Here is a 25214-nt window from a genome sequence, read left to right on the forward strand (position 1 = left end):
GTAGGTTTCCTCCGGTTACTCCGGTTTCCCCTACCACTAAAAACATGTACAATAGGCCAGGATGAATGTGAGTGTGTTAGAGAGTGCGCATGGGGACGGATTGAAATGAGCTACAATCCGGTGTGGCTTGTTTACATGCATGAGACCCATGTATGTCCATTAACATGCACTGCCCCGACCAAATAAACCAATAAGTAAAATGTCAACCTGCCTGTCCAGTGTCTTTATCCTTGTGTATGTAGCAAAATTAATATTTAAATGTTACTAATACTTGAACTATGTCAACTAATGCAATGTTATGTGTTCATGGAATCTTTTTTCTCTAAATGTATTATATATTATATTGACAGATATTTAAAAAGAAAATGTTCACACTGCAAAAAGTCATCTAGAAATAAACATAATTTTCTTGATTTGAGTAACACATTTCAAGGTATCAGTCCTTAAGATTTTTGTTGATATTTTGTTTTGTAATAATCTTGCCCCATGGAAAGATTTCCCCAAAATATAGCTGATTTCAAGATTGCTTTTTGCAGTACATCAATGCAGTCCCTGTCAAATGAACTGACGAATATCTAAATAAATAAGCCATAAGTAAGTGAACACAGTGATTGACAGGTAGGCTAGTCTCATTTTGCAGTGCTCCTCCTCCTCCTGTGTAAGCGCTGAGTGGGCAGGTCTTTTGGCCGAGCTCTGTTTTACTGATGATGCTGTCATGCTGAGGCTCACACTCACGGGGCCAGTCGAGCCTCCCTGATCACCTCCACCACCAGCGGGTCTGGATATAACTACACTGACTGACCCGCTTTCCTCCGACAGCCCCACGGCACAGCGGAGATTTGCACCTTCCCTCTTCGTCCTCTGTGACCCATAGAGCGGCCACACGTCCAAGGACAGAGCCGCCTCAGCAGCAGCAGCAGCAGCACCGCGGGCTGGAGCTGTCCACTCTTTCAGCTGAAACACACGCAGACGCAGGCGGGACGCGGTCACCTCACCACCGCGCGCCAGGCTCCAGGATGGCGGTCAAATACGCGACTTTTGTCGTATTTTTTCACCTTTTCGCTCTGAACGCTGTGACACAGACTTTTGCCTTCCCCACACCAGCATCATCCGCGGAAGGTGAGTGAACAAAGCGCCGGGGGAAATAAACGAGCGCATTTCATAATTATAAACCAATGGGCATTTCAAAACGCAAAATACGGATACATCGCTTAGGCTACATTAAAGCAACTGGACACTACTACAGTGTGATACTTACAGTACTTACTTACAGATTCACCCCACGGCTGTTTTCTCAAGTTAATTTGCCTAATATTTCTTTGCTAATGCGGGTTTCCATGGCAACGTTACATGTATAGCCTAACATTACTTTTCTCTATATAATTTATGAACACTATAAAATGAGCCAGCCTTGCAAAAGTTACCTTTATTGGATTGCAAGCTCTTCTCAAAATATAGATGGCAATAACAAAGCATTACAAAGATTGCATTTGGTTAATTTCCCCCATCTATCAATCATAATAATCATTATCTGTCTGGGGCTCATTAATTTACTGGCATTTCGTCCTAGTCGGGAAGTTTTCATTGAGTCTCTGATGTAACTTTTTGTAATTTTCAAGCGCTGATTATGATGATGATAAATACGAGTACAGTATGTTATTGTTAAACAGTTTTATTATGGTATTAGGATAGGAATACGGATGGGTCATACAGGAGTTTGGAGTGTATGTGTTTATTATAGCAGAAAGGTTAAAATCTATTTCAAGCGTGATTTATAGACTCCTTATTCATTTCTGATCCTTAAATTCATAAACAAAACCACTTTTGACATAGCCCCGCCCCCGGACGAAATGCCTAATATCTAAAGAGTCCCCTCATTAACTGGTTTAAGCTATGCCCAAACACAATTAACCATGCTAGCACGCTACAGGATCTATTGAAAACTCTATTCGAATAATCAATGCACACACACAAGGGTATCAGATAGACTCATGATGTATTCTGTGGATCTTTTATGAATGACTGAAAAAACAAGAGCGGAATTGGAGTGTCAAAACTGATGCGCGTCTCACCGGGGCGTGTGGGGTTTTCACGCCGCCTGCCTGCTCGCATGTTTCGGACTGTGGTCTATTTTATCCCCTGGTTTAATCTTTTGTTGGCTAATCCGATTTAGCTCTGCCTTTGCTGTGTGGTTAGGGAGAGAGTAGGACGAGTACAGCAAGTCCCAGCGCATAATATTAAGGCATGACAGAGCGTTCACCTGGAGACAAAGAAAAAGCCCAGTCTACACAATAATCTCCATTATTTTACTGTATAACATTCCTTTATCAAATAGTATGGGGAAATTATGACTTAAAAGGCTGTTCTCTCTTTCTTTTCTCTCTCTAGACTACAGCGATACCGTCTCTATGTCAACAGATATCTCTAAATGTAGCCTATTTATTGTTTCAAATTTACCTGCCTTGTCCCGACATAAGATTGCAAAGACGTTATGGTGTTGTTCTCTGAATCACCTGTAATTTTTTTAGATACCAATTTACAGTATATTCTGTGTACATCTTTTATATGACTCATTTGTATTCGTTGTGTTTCAGAAAAAACAGTGTACAACAGCCAGCTGACAGAGGAAAAGCCAGTAATAGAACAGGTGCGTAAGCAACAGTTTAATTTCCTGTCCCAGGGCCTTTATCACAACTTGCCAAACATTGTAGATATTGGACAGGCAAACATTGTTAATCAGATTCTATCTCCCGGGTGGAAATGAGTCGTCTAATATCTGTCATTTGCCAGATTGCAGAGCAAGACAGTGTGAAAGCAGCAGTCCTGTCAGCCGGTAAGTGGAAACCGCATCGGCAATCAATTAATGAGTATTTGTTTCTCTCGCTGAGTGGCGTCATATTGCAGCTCTTACTGTACAGCGACGTTATCAATCGTTTTTTAGCTTTAGGTCTGAGTAAGTGTGTTGTTTCCGCGCAGAGAGCAAACACGCAGCCTCCAAGGACGCACCGGCGGACAGTGATGACTTCAGCGCGCTAAAGTCGTTGGCTGAGGCCCAGAAATCCAACACCGAGTCCAAAGATGTGTCAGAAAAGACCAGGGAAAAGAGCGATCAGTTTGTGCCCGATGAGTCAGATTCAACCAAGAGCCGGCGCTTGGCAGAGGACTACGATTCCACCAAGACTGGGATGGACGATGGAAAGTACCAAGGTAGGCACCGACATTATGTCTTGACTGCATTATGTCTGATGAGCATGCAGTTACTGTGCTGAATATTGCACTCTCGCAGATACTTCAGAGTCAGGATCAACCATCCCTGCCCCTATTTTAGCTCCCCAAAGGCTTTCTACATTTCTCTAAAAGTTTGATGAGTCAAATTTTACTGCTGTTTTGGCAAAACAACTCTCATGTACCAAGTTGCATTTATAGATTGTTGAAAACAAAATACAAAAACTGTAACTAGCTAAATAAAGAAAAGGATTAATAGGAAACTAGGGAAGGAACTCTTAGGGGATTTTATTCATTCACTTGGTATAAAATCTACGTATGTAGCCACAGCTGCATACACGGTGCTACCTCCACAAAACACTCACAGGCTGCCTGGTATTACCTCACAGTTTTTCCACCCAGGTACTAACTAGAGGTCTGACAGAATCAGGCATAGCAAATGTGGTATGGCTAATTTAATTTTGTTTTATAATGCATTGAAGTGTCATATTTTCTATGTGGTGTTCAGGGTGCATTCGCAAGAATTCCATAGCTATTCAAGTATTCTAAAAGTAGCTTTCTTATTTTGTAACACGTAGTGGCTTTGGGGAGAACAGTGACCCCTGCACGAGACAATGTAATTCAACTTAAGAAGCAATTTAAGTGTATTGTTTGATACATAAGACCAAAAGATAATTTAGAACCAAACTAGGGCTGAATGATATGGATGAAATCTCGATATTCATGCCAGATATCTCGATATCGATACGATACGATTCAACTAAGTGAAAACCAAGCATTTTTAAAACATAATACAAAAGAGTGCAGTTTTATTGATGAAAATCTATATAGTTTATATCTTGCTTTTTAGATTGGCCTTGTTTCACCAGCAGCCTCATTTTCCAGGCCTATGCAGCCCTCCAGAGGCCTTGTTTCACCACTAGCCTAGTTCTCCAGTCCTGTTTTGAATATTCATATCTCGATTCCAATCCGATAATGATATATCGTTGCTTTTTCGATATTGATATCTTGAATGTTCATATCTCGATATCGATGCGATAACGATATATCTTTCAGCCCTAAACCAAACTGCGGCTAAACCTAAACAAAAGGTCTACGACAGGTCACTTTTGTGGATAACAACATAATATATTTATTCTTTCACTGTCACGGTTGAAAACAAGGCGACATTGTTAAACTACATTAAAGCAGGACATTACATTTAGTTACTTGATGCCACACAACAATAAAAGACTGTGTAAAAGAGTAGCTTGGTGTGAGGTGCATCAGTATAACTGTTGCTGTCAGCTTTGCTCTGGTCTCTGCCTGGACTCGCCGTATGCTGCGTGTCTTCATGTCACAGCAGGAAGTCACTTTAAGTCAGCGCTGGCACCAAATACACGTGTGAGCGGCCGAGTTAAGACCTGGAGTCAGAGAGCGCTAAAGATTAACCTCTCAGACATGACCCAGGCTAAAGCTAAAGCTAAAGCTATTCGACATACAGCACAATGACTCCGCTTATGTTTTAGGGAGGTAATATGCTGTAATAGTGCTCCTAATGACATTTTGGTCAATGTTGTTGGAAAGGTCCGTCAGCCATGGATAAACTAGGGATGTATATTGTTAAGTTGTAATAGAGATTCAGTTTCATTAGATACAAGGATGTATCTGTACAGATATTAATGCTTTCTGTCTCTATTAGCGTTTGTATTGTAAACATGTGTGGCTCAATGGGAAGAGCATTTACCCCAAATTAACCCTTTAAGTTTTAATCTGGTCACTTTATGTTTGCCGTTTATGATAGGTTCCAGTGCCTTGGCGGAGGTCTCTGCGGGCTCTCCATTTGCTGCTTGTTTTGTGTGTGTGTACTTTGCAATCTTCTGAACATCTATTTAAAAAAAAAAAAAAAAGGTTGCTCGGCTTTATGGCCTTGACTCATCCTTTACTTTTCTCTGTGTGTATTATATTATGCTGCAAAATGCATTCGATTCAGCCGGAAACCAAGCTTCAAACGGCTTCAATAACACGCGAGGCGGTACAGGGAAGCAAACACAGGGGCAATGCTACCTTTTATGTTTGTTTCAAAGCAGTTTCTCAGCAGTTCAAATGGCTTTTATTGTTTAGAAACCACTTTGGATGTTATGTGATTCCTTTATGAAAAAAAATCCCAACATGCCTGGTCTTGTGTTCAATTATGGAATCTTGAATAAGTTAAGCTACATTTTATCATTTTATCAAGATGAAAAAATCTCTTCAAAGGGGATTTTTTTTTGCATTTTTTGAGCCTTTTACTATTTGTTTAACATTGTTGTCTTGTCAAAAACATACCTGCTGCCCATTGCCCTCCAACCTGCATTTTTCAGTTTTAGTGTGTGTCATCACTACTACCTGTAGAAGGCCCTTTCGAAATTCTGACCAGCTCAATTTCTCGCTCTTTGCTCTTTACTGCTGAGGCAGCCAAAAGAAAGTTTCAGGGCTCATTTATAGACATATCCGCTTTCATGTGTGAACGAAATGTACCAGCACAAATGAAAGAATAGGAGCTCGTGATGCTTGTGCTTTTCTATTCACAGTAATTGTACACCTTGACCTGCCTCGTGACCCGCGATGACCGAAACACAAAACGCCGAATAGCACTTTTCAATCGATCCACTTTGAGCAATGTCAAACTCATCCGGTGCCACGTTGTCTAAAATCAGCAGGAACAGTTCAAGACATTTGCTACTCCTTCGTACGCTCACTGAAATAGTCACACTGTACGAATGTGTGGATGATTCACTGCGGGCATTTTCTGATTTCGGAGTTTCTTATTTTGATGATGGTGCGTGGACCTTTAGAGACGAGGACTGTTACATAAGAGCCAATCTGGTGCACGATTCTTACTGTCAGGGATTTCCGTCTTGGTCTTTTGAAATGTTAGACTAAAACTTAAATGCTGAGAAATGTAATGTGTAAGAAAGAGTTGTTAAAGTTCAATGCTCAGTGAATCATCTGCATCAGTGTGTGCCCTTCCATCCTTATCAACAAACAAACAAGAGCTATTTTGTTACAATCCGGAAACTATACCTGCTGCTGCATTCGTAAGCAACTGCCAGAGATAATGCATACAATGTTTTTATTTATGGTTTTCTTCCAGCAGATGTCCCGGAGAGTTTCCGTCAGGTGGATGGCACTCCGCTGACGGCTGAGGACATCGTGCAGAAGATCGCCAACAAAATCTACGAGGAGGACGACAGAGGGGTGTTCGACCGCATCGTGTCCCGGCTGCTCAAACTGGGGCTGGTGAGTGCAGATGCAGGGTCAGGCGCCGCGTTGTGGAATGACCTTCTCACAACGGGAGCTCCCTCTGGGCGCGCTCCCGGGGAAATGCAGAGTGCGAATGGGATTTGTTTCAGCAGGAACGAAAAGATCTCGGTTTGTAAATGAGTTTCCAGCCACTCGATAAAAGTCATTTCCAGAGTCCTGTATGTGTCAGTACATGATGTGAGCTTTGCCCCTTGTTTTTAATTGCTTCGTTTGAAATGACAGAAAGGGGTCGGCAAACATGATGGTCTGGCAAAAATGACTGTGGTCTGGTTGGATTTCAACTAGATGGTAAAAGGAATAATGATAAAAAATGCTGATTTGTTTTGTAATAAAGCAACGTACCCACTCACTCACTGGATCAGGCTCAACATTTTCCTTTTGATTATTCCTTATAAAAATACATATAATCGATGTGAGGAAACGAACACCCCGCCCTCCGTCTTAGAGCGCTACTAGTTTAAGAGCGGCCCTGTTTCGTGTTTTTGTGCAGATTACAGAGAGCGAGGCGGATTCTCTGGAGTACCAGGTAGCGGAGGCGCTACAGGATCTCATCACCAAAAACGCCCAGAAAAACGAAGTGGAGGAAACTGAAGGCGATAAGGACACGAGAGGGGAGCAAGACGCTGACGCCAAAACGGTATGGAATCAAATCATGTGTTATTCTTATATGTAAAATAGGAAGCCAGACTTGATGTGACACTGCTACATAAAACCACAAAGGAGTCCACAACCTTTAAATGAGTTCATATCTAGTAAGTTCAGTGGGATTAATATCAAGAACAATTGGAAACATGCATAACGTTATTCCCTTGTCAAAAACATACCTCAAATATTACATTGCGTCATTCCTGTAGTTTTCAGTAAAACTTCTTCTTCTACTACTGGACTGCTCCGATCTGTATTCTTCAATCTGTATTTCCTTTATTTTGTTGTGTCCTAGAGGAACACAAATTGTATTCTGCATTTTTGAAGCCCTTGTGCTTCAAAGTGAGTTCATCACGGTGGCTGTTGCCAAAATGGAAAGCTTGCACTCTCTGTGTCATTCCAACTGCTACTTCCGGAGGGAACCCTGTCCCCGGCGTCACAGGCATTACTGTATATCCTTACGTAAACATTTTTTCAAATCATGAAACATAAAATATGAATGCTGAGGTTTTCCAAAAAACATTTTAAAGCCTCGATTGTGCATCACACTGTAAGTCACATATGCTTACACTGGTAAGAGCATCACTCACTGAAACATGTTGCCCCTCAGTGGGAGAGCTCTCCGCAGCGGCGCTTTGACGATGATGAAGACGAGGGTGAGGAGGAAGTGGGGGAGACAGAGGACAGAGTGGAGGGCGGGGACGTCACTGAAGATCAGCGCTGGGACAGGGATGATCAGAACGAGGTCAGCCCCAACGATGGGCTCCAGGACCTGCAGTACTTCCCCAACTTCTACCGCCTGCTCCGGAGCCTCAACTCAGGTACAGCTACTGCTTTTGTCTGTAGTCCTATAAAGTACATGATGTATTTCAGAGTATTAAATTCAAAGCCTTTCTTTATTTTGCACTGCACTAGTCTGGGCCCTCAACATGATCAAAACAACTGCTTGATTTACATAACCAAAGCACATTGTGCAGAAGATAAAACTTAATTCTTCTTTAATTCAAAACAGCAGTGTCACTTGTGTCCTGTTTGTAAATGGGCACAGGCTGTGTGTGGGTAATAATAAGTGCCACTCTGTCACGCTGTCACACTGATAACATGCATTCATAATTGATTTTCGTAGCTAACCCGTGGAGCACTGCTATAGTCGCTGCATGTTTCCCCTGCACTCATTAAGAACTATAGATCAGTGCACAGACAAACATGGTCAACACTTATTATTCATTATCGTTATACTGTAAATCCTGCTGTATCTGTGATGCCATTAAACTACAATATGCTGGTAAAACTAAAGAGAACAACTGTAAAAAATTATGTAGCTAAACAGAGTAATACAAACAGGATTCTCTTAATAATGCGATGCTCCGGTTGTGCTTTTGTGGTGCAGAGAAAGACACGCAGGAGCGAGAGACGCTCATCACCATCATGAAGACGCTGATCGATTTTGTGAAGATGATGGTGAAGTACGGCACCATCACACCTGAGGAGGGAGTGTCCTACCTGGGTAAGACTCAGTAGCCAAGATTATATATAATTATTATTTATGGAAGTGTAAAGGAAGGCCGCATCGTGTTTTGAGGTAAATGAAGAAAGAAAAATAGGAAAAGTTAACTCTATTCCTACATTTTTACTCACATTTTCCATACCATTTTAGCCATTCCACTATCAGACTGCGGCACGGGGAGGGGGCTTTTACGAGGGGAGCGTGTACACAGACATGTACTGAACCGTTGGTCACGTTTCTGAAGCATGGAGAGGCCAGTGCTTTGATACCGGCGCTACACCGGGAGCACCGCTATATGCTCTTTGTCTGTGGTCAGTGTTTAACTCACAGTGGCTGAATAGAGAGGGGGGTGACACTTGCCTGTGCTGCTGCCTGTTCGTGCTGCCGTGTGCGTAAACCTCCCACACAGCACCTCTCGCCCCGTTTGTTTTGGGCTCGGGCCTAAAATGGAAGTTTATTGGTCGGGCTCGGGTCGGTTCAGTTTGGGCTTTTTCAGGGATGGGTCACATGCATAGCCTCAATTGGACACGTTAAATGCAAATAGTACTTTACTGTTTGTATAGGCCATGAGTCGTCCAGGAACTTTGCATTTTAGTAGAGATTTCCACAGATTGTCGACTGGACTGGGTTGATTGGGAAGAGGATGTTTCGCTTAAGCTTCTTCTCACTCTTGTCAAATGACATCTTTTGATTGACTACAAGAACGAGTAGAAGCAACTGTCTATTTTATTATTTACACGCCATTACATTTTCCAGCCAAAATAAGAAAATAAAACACTACTGCCAACATTTTTAGAAAGTGACCCACATTTAGTCACCTGTCAGTTAGACACAAAGGAGTTTTATATAAAGGGACACTGTTTTTCCACAACAGAGCTCTTCTTCCTATCCTTTCAACATGTGCCTCTGCTTTCATGTGTACTGGATGAGCTCTCCTCCTCTTGGTTCAGTTGTGCAGATATCACTGTGAGCGAGAGGCATAAAACAGGCTGCTCAGAGAGATTAGGATCAGGACGGTGCTTTGGAAACAAGGGGTCGCTGGTTTTTATGTCTTTACGATATGTGCGGAAAAGGTCAGTCACCTGCAAAGGACAGCTGTCAGCTCTGTGCAGGAGCAGCATGTTGATCTATCAAAGATGGGCTTATTCTGTTGAGGAACAATACTGGATAGAGAAAAATCAGAACAAAAGCGATGTTTTTATTTTGCTTTGCGGTTTCTTTAACGCAGGTAGATCACAGTAATGCACTTTGCCCTCTGCGTTTGCTGCTGGGGCAGACTGTATAAATCCCCTACAATGGGATTCGACTGACATTAACCTGCCCTGAGGTTGTTTACAAAGAAATTACACAGAAATATTACCTTTACTACTTCTCTAACAATACACCTGCCTGTCAATCAAAGTCCGAAAACCAGCCAGTAACCCAGTGTTATCACAGGAGCGATGTCTAGGTGTAGCAAGTTCCAAAAAATTAGAAAAAAGGCTTCACAGTTGCTTGAAACGTGTGGAAAGTGCAATGCTCACTAATAGAAAACTAGCTTGTTTTGCCGCCCACATATGGAGCTACTTTAGCAATGGCGGACAATGGCGGCCCCTTGCGTCGTGGTCTTTAATCAGTGCAACCAGCGGCCATTGCTCTGGTCTTACCGAGTAGATTTTTTTTCTTCCTTTATTCAAATTGAGTTTTACTTTGAATATGGAAAACCAATAGATCACAGCCAGAGGTTAAGTTAATGAAGTCCAGGGTGGAGACTGTTGTTTGACAATCCTGCTTCAATTACGTGATTTGGCTGCATGTAAACCTAGAATCTAGTATATATCTTTTTGACTATTTACGTTACTCTTTAATCCATTGTCATGAACTGGACCATAGAAATCTGCTATTTTAGGTGAAAACTAGCAACCATTGTCCATGTCTAAAAATAAATAGTATCAAATGCAGCACAAAGAGCTGTGGAAGAACACAGTCCCAAACTGTACAGAGAACAGAGAATTTGTCGTCGTGCAAAATCTCAAAAAAATATTTCACTTTACAAATACACTTTACTCTATCATTGATTTTCTATAAGCACAGTACATATATAACGACCTAGCGGTAGTTTTGGGTCGTTAACCGGATGAAACATGACACGACCCGCGCTCCGTCACAGTAACACAGGCATAAATCAATACTCCTTCAGATGACCTGTGCTGGACAGTCACCTTCCTGTTACCCATCATCCCCCGCACTCCCGAAGACAACGCTAATGACCCCCCCACCCCCGCATAAGGCCAGGACAGGACGTGTACCTGCGTCTCCATGGTGACGCTCCATTACGTTTGAGATGACCGGGTGGAGGAGGTTTCCTTTCTACAGCAAGATGACGCCAAAATGGAAAACCAGAACAGAAATATTTCTAAATATAGATGCACAAAGTCAATACTGTGTTTTGTCAGTAATTGGGTCTAAACCATAGTAGTCCTGGTCGCAGTAGTATTAGATGTGTGTCTCAATCCAGGCCAGTGCCACATGACTGAAGGACAAAAGAACCAAAGGTGGACCACACCATTCAACCTAAACAGTTGTTGAGTTTGACTTTTTGAATAGCTGTTCAAGAACATCAGTGATATATAGAAAAAGGGACAGTCTGTTATATAAACTTCTGATTCTCATTCGTACAGTATTGTTGAAAGGCAACTGGTATAGAAATTCCTTCTCTTCATTGTCACTTCCTTTGATATAAACATTTGCATTTTGACATGCCAGCAAGTTCTACCATAGAGTCGAGAGCATACATCAGTATACATCAGATTTTTCTGAATAATAGAAGAGTATTTCATTGTAGTTTAGTGTCTTGAGCACTGACCCTCAGAGGAACACAGCTCTATTTTAGAAACGCATTTCCCAGACAATCGGTGTCGTTGTGGAGATAACGAGATGGAACCCCGGTTTATCGCCAGGCAACACGCTAATTACGCTAATGGCTAACGTGTCCTTCCCCTCTCTGCTCTGCCCCTCTCCTCCGCCTCCTCTGCCTCCGCCACCGCCGAGATGACTCACTCCGAGCTGTCAATCAAAGCCAATCAAGCTTGAGGAGATAGAGACGTGGAGCCGGGGGAGAGAGAGAGAGAGAGGGTGAGGAGCGGGGACTGGGTAGCGTTCAAAGGCACTCGGATAGTAGGGGCAGGGGGAGGTTAAGAAAGAGCTACCAAAAGAAAAAGAGAAGAGAATTTCTATTATGTTGTGCCTGGTGGGTCCTGGTTAGAAATAGTAAGCAATGGGAGGAGGTGGAAAATGTTTTTTTTACTTTAGATAAAAATGTGTAGGATGGAGAAAGCTCAGTGACACTGCAAAAAGTAATCTTGAAATAAGTGCGTTGTTCCTTGATTTGAGAGTCTCATTTTAAGAAATCTGTCCATGGGGCAAGATATTTACGCTTGTACTTGCGGCCTGGTAGTGCAGCGGTTCACAGCAAGAGGGTCCCAGGTTCGATTCCCAACTGGACGGGGTCTTTCTGTGTGGAGTTTGCATGTTCTCCCCGTGTCTGCGTAGGTTCAGGTACTCCGGTTTCTGCTACCACTAAAACATGTACAATAGATGATTCATGAGCCTGGCTCCACATCTGGAGATGGGTCTGTGGGCACTGCCATCGCCCACTGCTCCTTATTTGTAGATATATATATTATACATATATCCTATTATGTCCAGGAACAATAACAAAAATTCAACAAAAATGTCAGATAGAACAGATAGAACTATATAATTCTAAAGGGACGGAATTGTAAGCAGTTGGGCTTTTCACATAGATTTATGAAATAATTAGGTATAGGCTAGTTAAGAATGGATATAATAATTACATTAAAACTGGGATTAATCGTGATTAATTGCATTTCAAAAGTGTGATTAATCTGATTTTTTAAAATCATTGATTGACGGCACACTGTTCTCGTTGCAAAACACCCCAAGCACTTAGAAATATGACTCAGATCAGTGTCACGTCCCAGATTTCAGACCAACTGTTGCTGCATTTGTACATACGGCTCTAACACCAAACAGTGAGTAAACTATGACCGAGCAAATCCTCAGCAAAACAAGCATGCTTGGTGAGATTTTGATTGGCTCTTACGACATAAGATGTTTTTGTTCCCTAGTAGCCAGCCCTAGCTTCGCTACACTTCCTGCTGCTGTTTGTTGAAGCGATGAACCTTCATGTTAGGAAGCCCTCTCCATTTAAAAGCATGGTAATCACTCGCCCATAAGTCCTCCCTGCATGAGCTGAAGGACGTCCAGCTGTTCACAGTATTCAAATGCATGAATAAAAAATGACCATTCATTCCGCCATTTTCATTAGTTTTCCGTCTCCTCATTATGATGATAATAAAGCGGCGAGGCACACAGGGACATGCGAGGCTTTCCAATCCATTAAAAAACTATGATTCATCCACGTCCGGAGTAAAAATTGTAACGTGGAGTGTTTTTTGTGTGTGTCTCTTGCAGAAAACCTGGATGCGATGATCGCTCTGCAGACCAAGAACAAACTGGGCAAAGCGCTGGGACCGGCAGACTTCATGGGTAGGCGTTCGACAAATGTCCGTCCACCTGTTGATACACATAACTGTGGCAGACCATTGTGCTGTTCAGTGTACGTCCTCAAACAATCTACTCCAGTGGCTCTCAAACGGTGGAACCTCTTCACTTTAGCAGGAGATATTTTAATCTATACTTTTATCATTTTAAGCTATGTGTTTTCTGGTGTCAACATGGTTTACATCCAGGTTAGAGATTAAGTCTAATTTAGATTTATTTTAGACAATTTTTAGATCCAGATTAGTCCTGATATAGTATTGATGGTACTTGGATGGTCAAAGGTTTTCTGAGGTGGTACTTGTTGTAAAAAAAAATATGATAATGACTGATTTATTCCACTTTTGGAGAGCACATTTTAGGGAAGGGAAAAACATTCATTTGTATAGCGTTCTCACTAACATAAGTCACATAAGTCATAGAGACATTTTTGATCGATTCCTCCATTGATTAGCTACATGTCTTGAGTAAACTGTTTCCATCCTACTCTTTTGGAAGTTGTTGAAGCAATAAGAGCGAATCCCTCTCTCATGCACATAATATTAGAAGGAAAATGTCAGTTTTGTGCAATTAGTCCGGTTCACTATGTTTAGATTTCCACTGTTGTAGGGTTTTGGTGGAGAGTATGAAAACGATATATTTTTGGAAACCTGGAAGCAATGAGAAAATCAATGTTTCCATTTGACCTTGTCATTTGGTAAACTTGTGCAATTGACTCTGTGCATAACTTCAAATCATAACAAAGCCGTCCGAGAAGTGACTTCCTATTTCAATCCGGCATTCAAAAATAAAAACACACAGCTCGTCTCATTGATTAGTTCAGCGGGTACTTGCAACATTGCAAGAATATCATTAAATACACACACTTTAAGTGTTTTGTCTGTTAATAGTTAGGCAGAAAGACAGTAAAACTAGTGAACTGCTGATGATGAATGCTTAAGATGGTGCTTTTATTTTGGTGTGCTGGATCGAAACAGGAAGTTACTTCTTGGGCGGTGTTGTCATGATTTGAAGTTATGAGTAACTTATAACATTTTTCCATTACAGTAAATGGGGAGTCCTGGTCATCGCTACGGTAACTCCATGAAACATATGACATGGGTTTCATTGACTTTTGATTGGAACGACCGAATGGAATTTTCTACCAAATTTTGTAGATATCTGCCATCCCCATATAAATGTTATTATCGCCCTTTTTTTTTTTTTTTTACATATCAGAGCAAATGGAACCTTGTTTTCAGAAATGTTTTGATAGTTTTGATTACATAGTGAACCGGACTAAATAGTGAGATTTATTTTGAAATCATTCTGAGAAATAAACCTTTTTGTTTTTACAGTGAGGGGCTTTGATGAAGACGACAACACGAAGGCAGAGGCGGCGAAGATGCAGAAGGAATACGAGAACCTGAAAGACTCGACCAAAGAGGAGCAGCCGTCGCCAGAGACCAGTCAGTCCACAGCAACACCCTGACGACCTCCAGATACACAGACCCCAAAACTAGTTCCAATCTCTTTTAATCTCAGGGGAAGCATCTGTACATATTTAGAAAGTGCTTGTTTTGCTCGTAATGATAAATCTATATCCCAAACACGATCACTAAAGCTAGTTTTTAAACTTCTAGTAGCAAACCTATTTGTTTTCTATAAAAGCACTTACTAAGTAGTTGTAAGATCTAGTGTAACTTTGTTTTGTCGCCCTTTACTTTTATATGGTGTAATGTTTACTTTGAAATCTTCTTTTTTTATTTTTGTTAATGAACACTCTTCGCATTTCAAAAAAATCCCTTCATTGTGCCTTGTTCATTGTTTTGTTTTTTTTAACTTCGCTCTTATTTTCTTGTTGATTTTCTTTTGTATTATTCTTTTTGTTCTTTGCCAAAACCTCCAATAAACGCATACATTTCAAACATGAATATCACACCATATTAAGTCCATGTCCCCAAACATTATTTTTCACCACATAAATGACCAGCGAGTGTAAATCGACTGCTTTCAAAACCCACAAATGAGGAGACAGGAAAGGGCCCAGCCGCCGCAGCCTCCAGAGCGGATCTAGGCCAGTCCGATCCCTCTCTCAGCGGGAGACACTGAGCTCTGTCCAGCCCCGCTCCCACTAATCCAGATTTAGACACAAACAAACCGCGGGATTAACAGGCGAGCTTTGTTCAAACAGAGACGAGAAACACGAATCCAGACGAGCCAACTTCCATTTGTGTTACACTTATGAGGATATGCAGCACTCTTTTCAGTCATGTAATGGTGGAAAAGCAAAACCTCGCACTGTTCATTATGACATATTGAAATTATACCATTATTATAATTTTATCGAGTGGGATTCCTATTCGTTACATTGTATCTACTGTATGTGGCTAAACATATTAACCTTCAAATTAGATTTCATTTTTGACATTGTTAGAAGTGGGGAAGTAGCCAAAATATTTACACAAGTTAGAGTTACGTTAATCAAAATGTTAATAATGTAAGATTAAAAAGTAGCAAAGCAAACAATTACTGAAGTAAGAGCAACAAAGTATTTAAATAAATTACTAGTAATAAGTAACTTTCAAACTAAATACACAAACAAGTTTTTTGTTCTTAACTGAGAATATTTCTATTTAGAAATACTAGAATACCAGAATACATGAACTCAATGATCCAAAATAGTAACCATGTGATCTTGCCCTTTTATCCCTCCCTCCCCCCCGACCTCTTAATAATAAACTTAACATCACAAAACCACCAGTTATTTTCTACAATTTGCAACATATATTATAAAACCACATTTTTATCTCCTCATATAAACGAAATAGTCTTTAAATTCACAATTCCAGCCATGAACTGACTCCTTTTTACTCAACTGAACGGTTTTAGAGCTATTCAATTTTGAGCTATTAGATCTTGATGTCTCTAAACTGCTCGACACAAATAGGGCTGCACAATATATCGCCAAATTACCATTACAGCTCCAGTATATTTGTGAAAGCGTAATCCATAATTCGCAAAATCACTGTGGTTTGCCATCTGGCTGAGACTGAGATCCGCTGACGACCTTCTATCAATGGATTTCTTCTTCCCTGATGGCACGGGTATATTCCAAGATGACAATGCCAGTGTACAAATGTGCCAACGTTCAGTTTTAGTCATGATTCCCCTCATTTTTAGCCTATGATTTCATCAAATTTAATGCTCACAATTTGAATTAACAAGCCATCCTGTCATATCTAGTATTTCAATACATCAGAACTTTATTGTCTGTTTCAAAGAGCAGAAATGTGTCGGCGCATTTAAGATTCATCCAGTAAAAACACACAATAGAAACATTCAACATAAAAAAACATATGAATACCATGCTATTTAAGACAGGATTTATTATTTGTAGATGTTAAAGCTTCTTCTTTATTACTTTCAGGTCTGCCGGGCAAATCCGAAACTTACTTGGAGGCCATCAGAAAGAACATCGAGTGGCTGAAGAAGCACAGCAAAGAGGAAGGCAAAGACGGTAAGCTACTTGCATGAACTTCTTGAGAGTTTTACGGGCTCTCGGGAAGGGTGCTTAATTGGTCACAAGTAAATCAAAGCGCTACTGTGTGAAATAAAATGCTACAGCGCTTTTGTCAGACCTTCATTTGCAATTTAAATCCGGACGCAAAGACCAGACAAGGATCTGGCCTCGTGAATATTTATGAGCGCCCTTGATGGGCTTGTCCTAATTACCGCACTTGAAGCTTCTCGAGTTGGACACAAAGGCCTGAGCATGTTTGTGCCCTCCCTCCTCTTTACTGCCGAGTGAATAACGGAGGAGGGATAAGTAAGGCTTCGCGTGATTAGTCGAGTATGTGCGGATAAAGTGCAATCGTGAAAACATCCGATAAGTATGTGTCGGTTTAGTTCGGTTTGCAGTTTCTACAGGGAATGGAAATTGTGTTTCTCTCAAAACGCTTGGTGCAAAACTGCTAAGAGAGAATAAGGACAGGTGGCACCAGTAGATAGTTTTCATTGTGAACTCTTGGAGGTCTTGCAAATAATTCTTGTCAACTCCAGAAGAAAATCCAATAAGGAATAAACAACCAAGTTCATACAAATCAGCGCATCAGCTCTCTTGTCAGTCCTCTCCGATGAGAATGTGAGAAAACAAAGCCAAGTTGATTTTAGTTGAAGAATTTAGGACCGTCTTGCTCTGTTTTTAGCTCAGGTCTACAATAAGTGACTGTATAGAGTTTCGGATCGTGATGCCATATCGCAAAGCATAATGGGAATCATAGCAGATTTTAAAAGGTAAAATACTGATACATGGTCCTGGGTTCAATCGCCGAGCTGGGCGGGGCATAGAAATCACAGAAATGCCTTTAGCTATTTAAGCCTGTTCCTACAAAGGCGCACATTTTTTTGGCCGTCGAATCACAGACCTGATTTTAATTGAATGTTCTATCCCATACATATGAATAGGGAAGACAAGCGCAATGCTAATGTAAGGGGAGGTTTTTGCTTGTCCTTTTCATGGCATTTATTGTAAATGCCATGAACCCAACTTTGGGCCTTTATCAGGCCTTTATTACAGTAAGGAACCAGTCGCCCATTCATACACAGACACTGGATGGGGTAGGGTGACGTGTCTTGCGCAAAGACAGAACGACAGCAATCTGGGATTCCAACCCAGGACCTTCCGATCCCGAGACGACCCGCTCTACCAACTGCGCCACCGTTGCCCACAAAAAGCAGAAACTTAGAAACTTGACTGAATTTGAGTTAGAATTTAGCTCAGTGGACACTTTTAGAAGCTAATTTGTATCTAAAGTCAAAAGGTTTAAAGCTAAAAAGTTATAATTCGTGATGTTTGATGGCTAATGCTAACAGCTAAATATATCGAGCAGGCTAAAGAACTCTCTCTCCTGGACTAGCCGACTTGCTAACTGTCCGCGTATGTTAGAATCGCTGTGTCTCCTTTTAATTTCTAAGGGACTGGGCCTTTCTGTGTGGAGTTTGCATGTTCGCCGGGTGCTCCGGTTTATCCTACCACTAAAAAACATGTAGGATAGGAGGTGTGTGTGAGAGTGAGTGACTGGCTGGTGGTGGTCAGAGGGACCTAAGGCGCAGATTGGCAGCCTCGCTTCCACCAGTCAAGCTCATCACCACCGAGGAGTGAGTGAATATAAAACTGTCCCATGTAAAGCACTGAGAGTCTGCGAATGGCGCTCCACAAATAAAGTCCTTCCTTCCTATTTACCAGCTGTGACTCGGCAGCTGACTGAGCGGTTCCTAGTACCCACAAACCTGGGGGATCTCCATGGTAACAGTGAATTTATGAACATTCCTCCCCGAGCTTTGTTTACTGGTTAAGAGTGTAGCTTGCAGTGCTCGGATTCAAGGTTAATTGCTTGTGCTCAATAAAAACAACACAGAAATAGCAGCGCAGATACAGTAAAAGTCAAGTAAAACGCTCTTCAACGCTACAATAAAGGCCCTTTGAGCTTCCGTATCTAACCAAGCAGTGACAGTAAACAGTCGGCAGCGGTGACCTGGAAAACTGTGGAAACGCGGCGAGCGCTCTGACCCGGCGGCTGGTGCAGAGGTGGCAAATCGATGGTCCGTTAACACAGAAATATCAAATGTTAATGACTTTGCGCCGCAGTCGGTCCGTATACCTCCTGAGGACACTGAGCATGTTTGTATCCAGGGCAGTTTGACAAGATGGAGGAGAGGTTTGTGTTGAGGAATAACAATATGTACATTAGAACTTGAAATTTCCACTGCTACTCAATTCACTTGCCTAGTACGTTGGTTCTCAAACTTTTCACACCAAGTACCACCTGATAAAATACTTGACTGTCCAGATACCAGCTAGTAAAAAGATATGAAAATATATCAAATTAAAATGCATAAAGTACCATAAAATGTGTAAACTGTGCTCGAGATCCCCCGACAAAGAACATTTTTACTGAACAACCCAAAACCCGAAGTCAACGTTGTGTCAAAAACACGCTTTGATGCAGGTTTTCTCTAAACTCGCTGAGACAGAAAAGCAGGACGTGTGTTTCTGTGGCGCGTCCTGACAGAGGAGGGGTCAAAGCAGCGGGAGCTCATCCCTCTTTAATTTGTGTCGCTTCATTTGGATTCAGGGGAGGGAGACGGTTGCCCCTGACGACTGGGGGGCCTCCCGAGACCTCCTCCTCCTCCTGTCCCTCATTCAACCCAGCGACAGAGACAGGTCCGCTCGGGACAGAAAGGATCCTCTCCAAAAAGAAGCTGTTTGTTTGACACACGATTCAGAGGCTTAACTGTTCACGGACAGGGCGGTTTTGAGTTGATGGAAGTTAATCGCTATGAATTCCCAATTAGTCCCAGTTTGGAGAAGGCTAAATCTGTGCTCTTTTTTTTAATTAAAGATATGTCTCTGTACGCTCTGATTACATGGGTTTTCCATCGTGCACAAAAGTTATTGGGACGTCATCTGTGCAGTAAATTGTGTCAAAAGAAGACTTAAAGGGACTAGATGCAAGCTGGTCATTTTATGCTCACTACTGCCACCTCAGGTCTTACGCGTAACTGCAGCTTCTATATTAAAGCAGTACTAAGTAACGTGTTTACCTTAATAAATCCTTTTCGTAGTCCCTATGGGGGTAATACAAGTGTAGTGGAGGGTCTTTCATCTCCCCCCGGTGTCTCTGGACAGAAAACCATGTTTGCAACTTCACTGCCACCGGTCCGGAGAAAGCAATACACACTAATAATCACGAAGAAGAAGCTAACATGCTAACGAGCAAAGCTAACTGCGGGCTAGCGTCACTTTAAACAGAATTTACAGCCAAGTTTGAGTGAAAAAAAATATTTCCACTGTATAATTGGATGCACAGTAACCCTCTCTGCCTTCACCTTTCCTGTCAGCATAGTATTTACTCTCCAAGACAATTAATAAGTTAAAAAATCGTAACTTGCTACTACACCTGCAGTTGCGCTTATGGCCTCTAGGGGGAAGAGTTACTTTGTACTGCTTTAAGCTCGTGCATGACGGCACTTCAGACCCGAAGTAACACCTTTTTGAGTGACAGTGCAGGATTTTAGAGACAGTTGTGGTGAATCGGTCTGGGCTCATTCTACACATAGACATGGCGGGAACATGTAGGGGGATACATAACTTACATAATTTTACATAATTTTAACATTTTTAAACTCTGTATAGTCCCTTTAAAGAAAGACTACATCTGGACCAAAACAAGACTAAAATTGAACTAAATTAGTCAATGTTTTACTAAAGCTGAACTTCCACACGTTTATAAGTTCTGTTCATTGTTTTTTTTTCTTTTTAAAGATATGTCGATCTCAGTACGATGAAGACTTTCGTGATGGGGCGATATACCATGGCTTCTTGTGATGTGGATATTGCATCACTTAATATCGCTACACAATAGTTTTTGCGACATATTGTGCAGCCCTAATTAAAAATATGTTAGGAATGAGTATCGACCACAACTAGCATTTGTTTTTTGTGACCTCCTCCTTCATTGCGTGTAATTAATCAAAACAATCTGGTACAGAGCCTTTAAGTGTCTTGTCCAAGATGCTTTGTCTGCGATGAGTTGTCTTTGTTCAGCAGCAGAGGGAGGGGCTGTATTGGTTATTGAAAAAAAAATAAAAAAATCCTTTGTTTATTCCTCAATACCTCATCCTGTCTCATGACTCAGGCAGCGGACCTTTCCCATCACCTCACACCCATGGCATGCGATGTTTATACTAGCAGATAATGCACTGAAAGGTATACTCTTATATTTATAATGATTTTTGCTAGTTTTGTTTCTGCGATCAATCGCTGTCCCAACATCTTCTATCCCTCATTGCTCCTTTAGCCCTGGCGCGATGGTGGTTTTGGTCTCTCCATTAGTGCCTCCTCGCCGTCTTTTATCTGTGAAGAGCAGCTGACATCGTACAATAGCCTTTTGGAGCCAATCGCAGCGCCATAGTAACGGGCTGCGGGCCATTTAGCCTGTTTACTCGGGCAGAAGCGCCGATAGGACGCCCCACTGTGGTGTCGGTTTCACTTGTTATGAGCGTAGGCGGTTATGAAAACCAGCCTGGACATATTGTAGTTTTATAGTACGTTTACTACATGGTAAAGCCAAATGAGTTTATTTTTTAAATGATTCATGCCAAAAAGAATAAGGCTACAAATACAAATCAAGGACTTTCAGCTTGATTCAGTTGTTGCATTGAAATCTCTTTAAAAAATAATGACACTTCTGACTTTCTTTTACCTTAAACCCTCAGCACATTTTCTCCAATTTGGCTTTACCCAAATCTAAAGGCTCCTTGAACAGAGCGTCAAAATCAAGGGTGATAACATAACAAAAAGAGTGACAGAAACTGGCCTTTAGGCTGCAAGCTCCGGTCATGAAACTTGTAGATTTGGATAAATCTGAACTGGAGAATGCCCAGTTGCCCACACACAATATTTTGAAATGTAAAAATAGGAATAAGGGTAAATTTGGATATTTAAAAGACACAAGCAACTGGCGACGTCTGAGAAAACATTTGTAAAGCTGGGACAAAGAAGATTTTAGCCGGACAGTTAACTGAATATGTTTTGGAATAGGAAGGAGAACAGAAGAATAGGGACCAAAACAAGGCCTACATTGTCTAACCCAAGACTGAAAAAAACATGGCCAGGTCAACACCAGGCCTGAATCAGCACTGAAGCAGATTTTAGCCTTTTACAAACCCAGGCTAAACTCCCAAACCTCAGTGTTTCTGCGTGCATGCCCTGAGTGGGTGTGCAAACAGATGGAGGCTGTGAGTGTCAAAGCCTCACGCTGAGAACAGCCAGACAACAGAGAAGAGAAAATGTACGTTCATAAGGGGGTTTCATGATTGGAACGGGAAGAGTGTGCGTGTCGCTCTAATTACATTTTACACGGTTATTTGTATTTGATTGAATCGCTGTCAAATAAAAGCAGTCATAAAGGATCACGCGCTCAAATTAACAAGTGTGTGGCTTGGGGAAAGGGCTCGTGAAGTTAAAAGGTACAGCCTCAAATTCATTTTGAATTGGCGGTGTGCGTTTGAGTTTACTGCCTGACCTTGTGCGTCCTCCGTCCATCTGTCTGTCTCCGCTCTCCCCTAAATCACAGAGAACCGGCGGATATCACAGCTGCCGGTCGCTCTGATCTAAGGACCTCATTAGTTACAATGACGGATATTTGGAGTTTAAACGCTTCCGTTTCTAAATATAGCCACAGCCCAAACTGCACCGTCATCCTCCTGCTGCTGACAAATGTTTTTTTTTTTAGGGGCATCAGGCTGTTAATCATAAGGTCTGCTGGCAACATTGAAATCTGCCGTGACAGGGGAATCACAGTTGTCAAAGTTTATTTCGATATATTTACATCAAGCTGACCAGTTTTTGGAGCATGTTTAGTCACGTTTCGCCACCATATCGCAAAAGAAGCCAGAATATATTGCAACATTTTCCTTCTGACTGAGTTTTACACATTTTCTTGCTCACACAACCTCACACAGAGCCTTAAAAATGTGCAAAGGTTCCATTTTAGTCCTGTTCTTGTCCCGCTTTTGTATTTATATGTATTCATGAGGCTTGTTTTTGGCACCTCACGATGAATCTGATTGCTTTTCTTTTTAAAGGAACAAATATCGTTATGACACTACCACAGTCTTCCTGATCGTAAACAAACACTGACTTTGAGACTCGCCTCTTCTTGCTTGTTCATGGTATCCTCTTAACTACAGACAACCGAACTGACCTTAATCTTTAGTTGCGCCAAGATTAGATTCTGTTTGGGTTCCCAGACTCGTGAAAGCACCTAATCTTTTCCGATTGCCCCCCAAAGAACCTCACCCGTGCCATTTGATCACATATATTTCCTTCACTTTTTCTTACAGATTACGACCTGTCCAAGCTTAAAGACTTCATGGATCAGCAGGTGGATTCCTACATCGAGAAGGGCATCATTTCCAAGGATGAAGGAGGGACAATAAAGAGGATCTACAGCAGCCTGTGACCCCCCGATAATCTGACCAGCGGAGACCGAATGATTAATCTGACTGCGAAACCTTTAAAAAGAAAACAGTGATATTTTCACGGCATGGCATTGTACAATCAAAACTTACTCCAATAACGCTCGTACATAGGCATCTACAGTAACAGTACTGTGCGAAAGGTTTTTTAAGAGCACATATTACTCAGTGTTCAGGCTTTGATTTGAAACATATTAACGTTATCAATTTCAATGGGATTATTATTTTCAAATGGGATTAATTATAAGTATCACAGACCGTTTTCACACAGTCTCGGGTCATCGGTAGGATTTGTTTATCTCATTCCTTTTATTGATCTTTTACCGCAAAAAAAACCAAGATGAGATAATTTGGAGTGGAGGCATTTGAGCGCTGAGATGATCAGAGTCCTGCAAATGTGTCCGGACTTCAAAAACACGGCGCCACCTCATGACATCAGGGGGTGGAACAAGGCGTTTTGAGCTCTTGAGAAAATCCCATATCACTCAAACGTGAACGAACTCCAGGTCTGTGTTGAGAAAGAGCGATCAAAAAAAGAAATATGAAAGAAGCGTAATATGTGCTCTTTTAGATCCATCAAGTTTCAGATGTTTGCTAAATAATACCTAAACCTGACGCATTCATCGACCGTAGACTTAATGAACCTCTACTAGTTTAAAGCAAATGTCTAGAGCTGAAATTTTCACGCTTGGTTAAAGCTTTTGCACAGTATTGGCATTTGCGTATTTTATTCTGACTCTTTTTACAGCTGACCATCACACGGCAGTAGAAAGTAAATAGTAGGCCTAAGAAATAATCATCGAGAAAGCAATTTCACTACAGCATTTACCGACATGACCCCAAAATGAATGTTCGAACTTGGAAGTATCACGCTTTGTCTCTCTGTGTATGTACTTATTTTTCCGACATCCACTCATTTCCCGTAAGTTGTCTTATATTCAACCTGTTGAGTTCCGTTTTCCGGGTCTAACGTCACTTTAATTCGACAAACACGCCGTATGTTGTTGTGTATCAGTGCCCTAATCCTGTGCTTTTCAGTTCCGCTCCTGCCCGCTAGGGGGAGACATTGTCATTGGTTTCTCGTGCTTCTTCAGTGAGTTCGTTTTAGACGCAAAAATGAGAAGTATTTTAACGTTCAGTGTAAATATGTGTGTGTGTGATTTTCCTAAAGTTTAAAAGCAATTAAAGGATTGTCTTTTCTTTATTGTTGTGCTTGTCTTTGGCGTTAGAGGAGTTTTGATATACATTATTTATAGTCTATGGTTTTGATACGGTTGGCCCTCGAGAAAGACCTGCTGTGGATCTGCATGAGATGTTATTGCTCAAATTAAGAAGTAAAAAGGTAGTCACCCAAAGCATTACTCAAGCAAAAGTAAAAAATAAATAAATAAATAAATAAAAAAAAGATGGCTTAAAAACGGCTATGTTAATTTCATATTTGACATGGCTTTCGCAGCAAAAAAAACAAAACATTTGCACTTTTCAGACAAAACAAGAATCGTTAATTGAGAACCACTGGGGATTCAGGAACTGGGTCACGTGACTAATACTAGACTGTTGGAGGAGACGGGTGGAGCTGCAGACCCGGAGGCGCAGCGGATTCAGAACAAGCCCTGTTTGAAGCGGATTCATGACAATCGAGCGCCATCTGCTGTTTGCGGAAAATGTAGGGCGGTTTTTTTTCTTGCATGACGACTGGACAGTCAGACAGGGTCATTTCATTTGGATTCATTAAAAACGAATTTGAAAAATGTTGATATTTTTAGAGATATACAGTGCAGTGGAGCGATTGGGAATGAGGAGAGATTTGGAAGTCCGCACACCCAGTCTCTGTTTATGAGAAAGAATTACAATAGATCCATGAAAAGAACTGGCCCCAAAGTGGAAAACAATCACAGGGTCAGGGCTGCAGATTAGAGAAGTCTTTTACCACAGGTTTAGATGTTGTTTTTGTTGTTCAGAGAGA

General features: G+C 41.4%; 1 protein-coding gene across 2 annotated transcripts; it reads left to right on the forward strand.

Moving 5' to 3' along the window:
• Nucleotides 1-762: 762 nt before the first annotated feature.
• Nucleotides 763-23441, forward strand: scg3 (secretogranin III). Of its 2 annotated transcripts, none has more exons than XM_079554846.1 (12): nt 763-1119; nt 2595-2647; nt 2791-2833; nt 2977-3207; nt 6341-6486; nt 7001-7147; nt 7766-7976; nt 8546-8662; nt 13139-13213; nt 14563-14673; nt 16635-16724; nt 23114-23441. In XM_079554846.1, exons 1-12 carry the CDS (start codon nt 1017-1019, stop codon nt 23230-23232), a joined length of 1446 nt encoding a protein of 481 aa, XP_079410972.1. In that variant the 5' UTR covers nt 763-1016; the 3' UTR covers nt 23233-23441. The 2 variants fall into 2 exon arrangements, with proteins under 2 accessions (XP_079410972.1, XP_079410973.1); XM_079554847.1 differs by having other exon boundaries at nt 6344-6486.
• The last annotated feature ends 1773 nt before the right edge of the window (nt 23442-25214 follow it).

This window comes from Gobius niger (assembly GCF_951799975.1).
Source record: "Gobius niger genome assembly, chromosome: 4".
NCBI lineage: Eukaryota > Metazoa > Chordata > Actinopteri > Gobiiformes > Gobiidae > Gobius > Gobius niger.

What these genes read in the sequence shown, in the direction of transcription:
- scg3 (XM_079554846.1), top strand. Translation starts at nt 1,017, where the DNA reads ATGGCGGTCAAATACGCGACTTTTGTCGTATTTTTTCACCTTTTCGCT. An exon ending in GCTCCGGAGCCTCAACTCAG is followed by an intron (nt 7,977 to 8,545) that starts GTACAGCTACTG and finishes TTTGTGGTGCAG; the next exon opens with AGAAAGACACGCAGGAGCGA. An exon ending in CAAAGAGGAAGGCAAAGACG is followed by an intron (nt 16,725 to 23,113) that starts GTAAGCTACTTG and finishes TTTTTCTTACAG; the next exon opens with ATTACGACCTGTCCAAGCTT.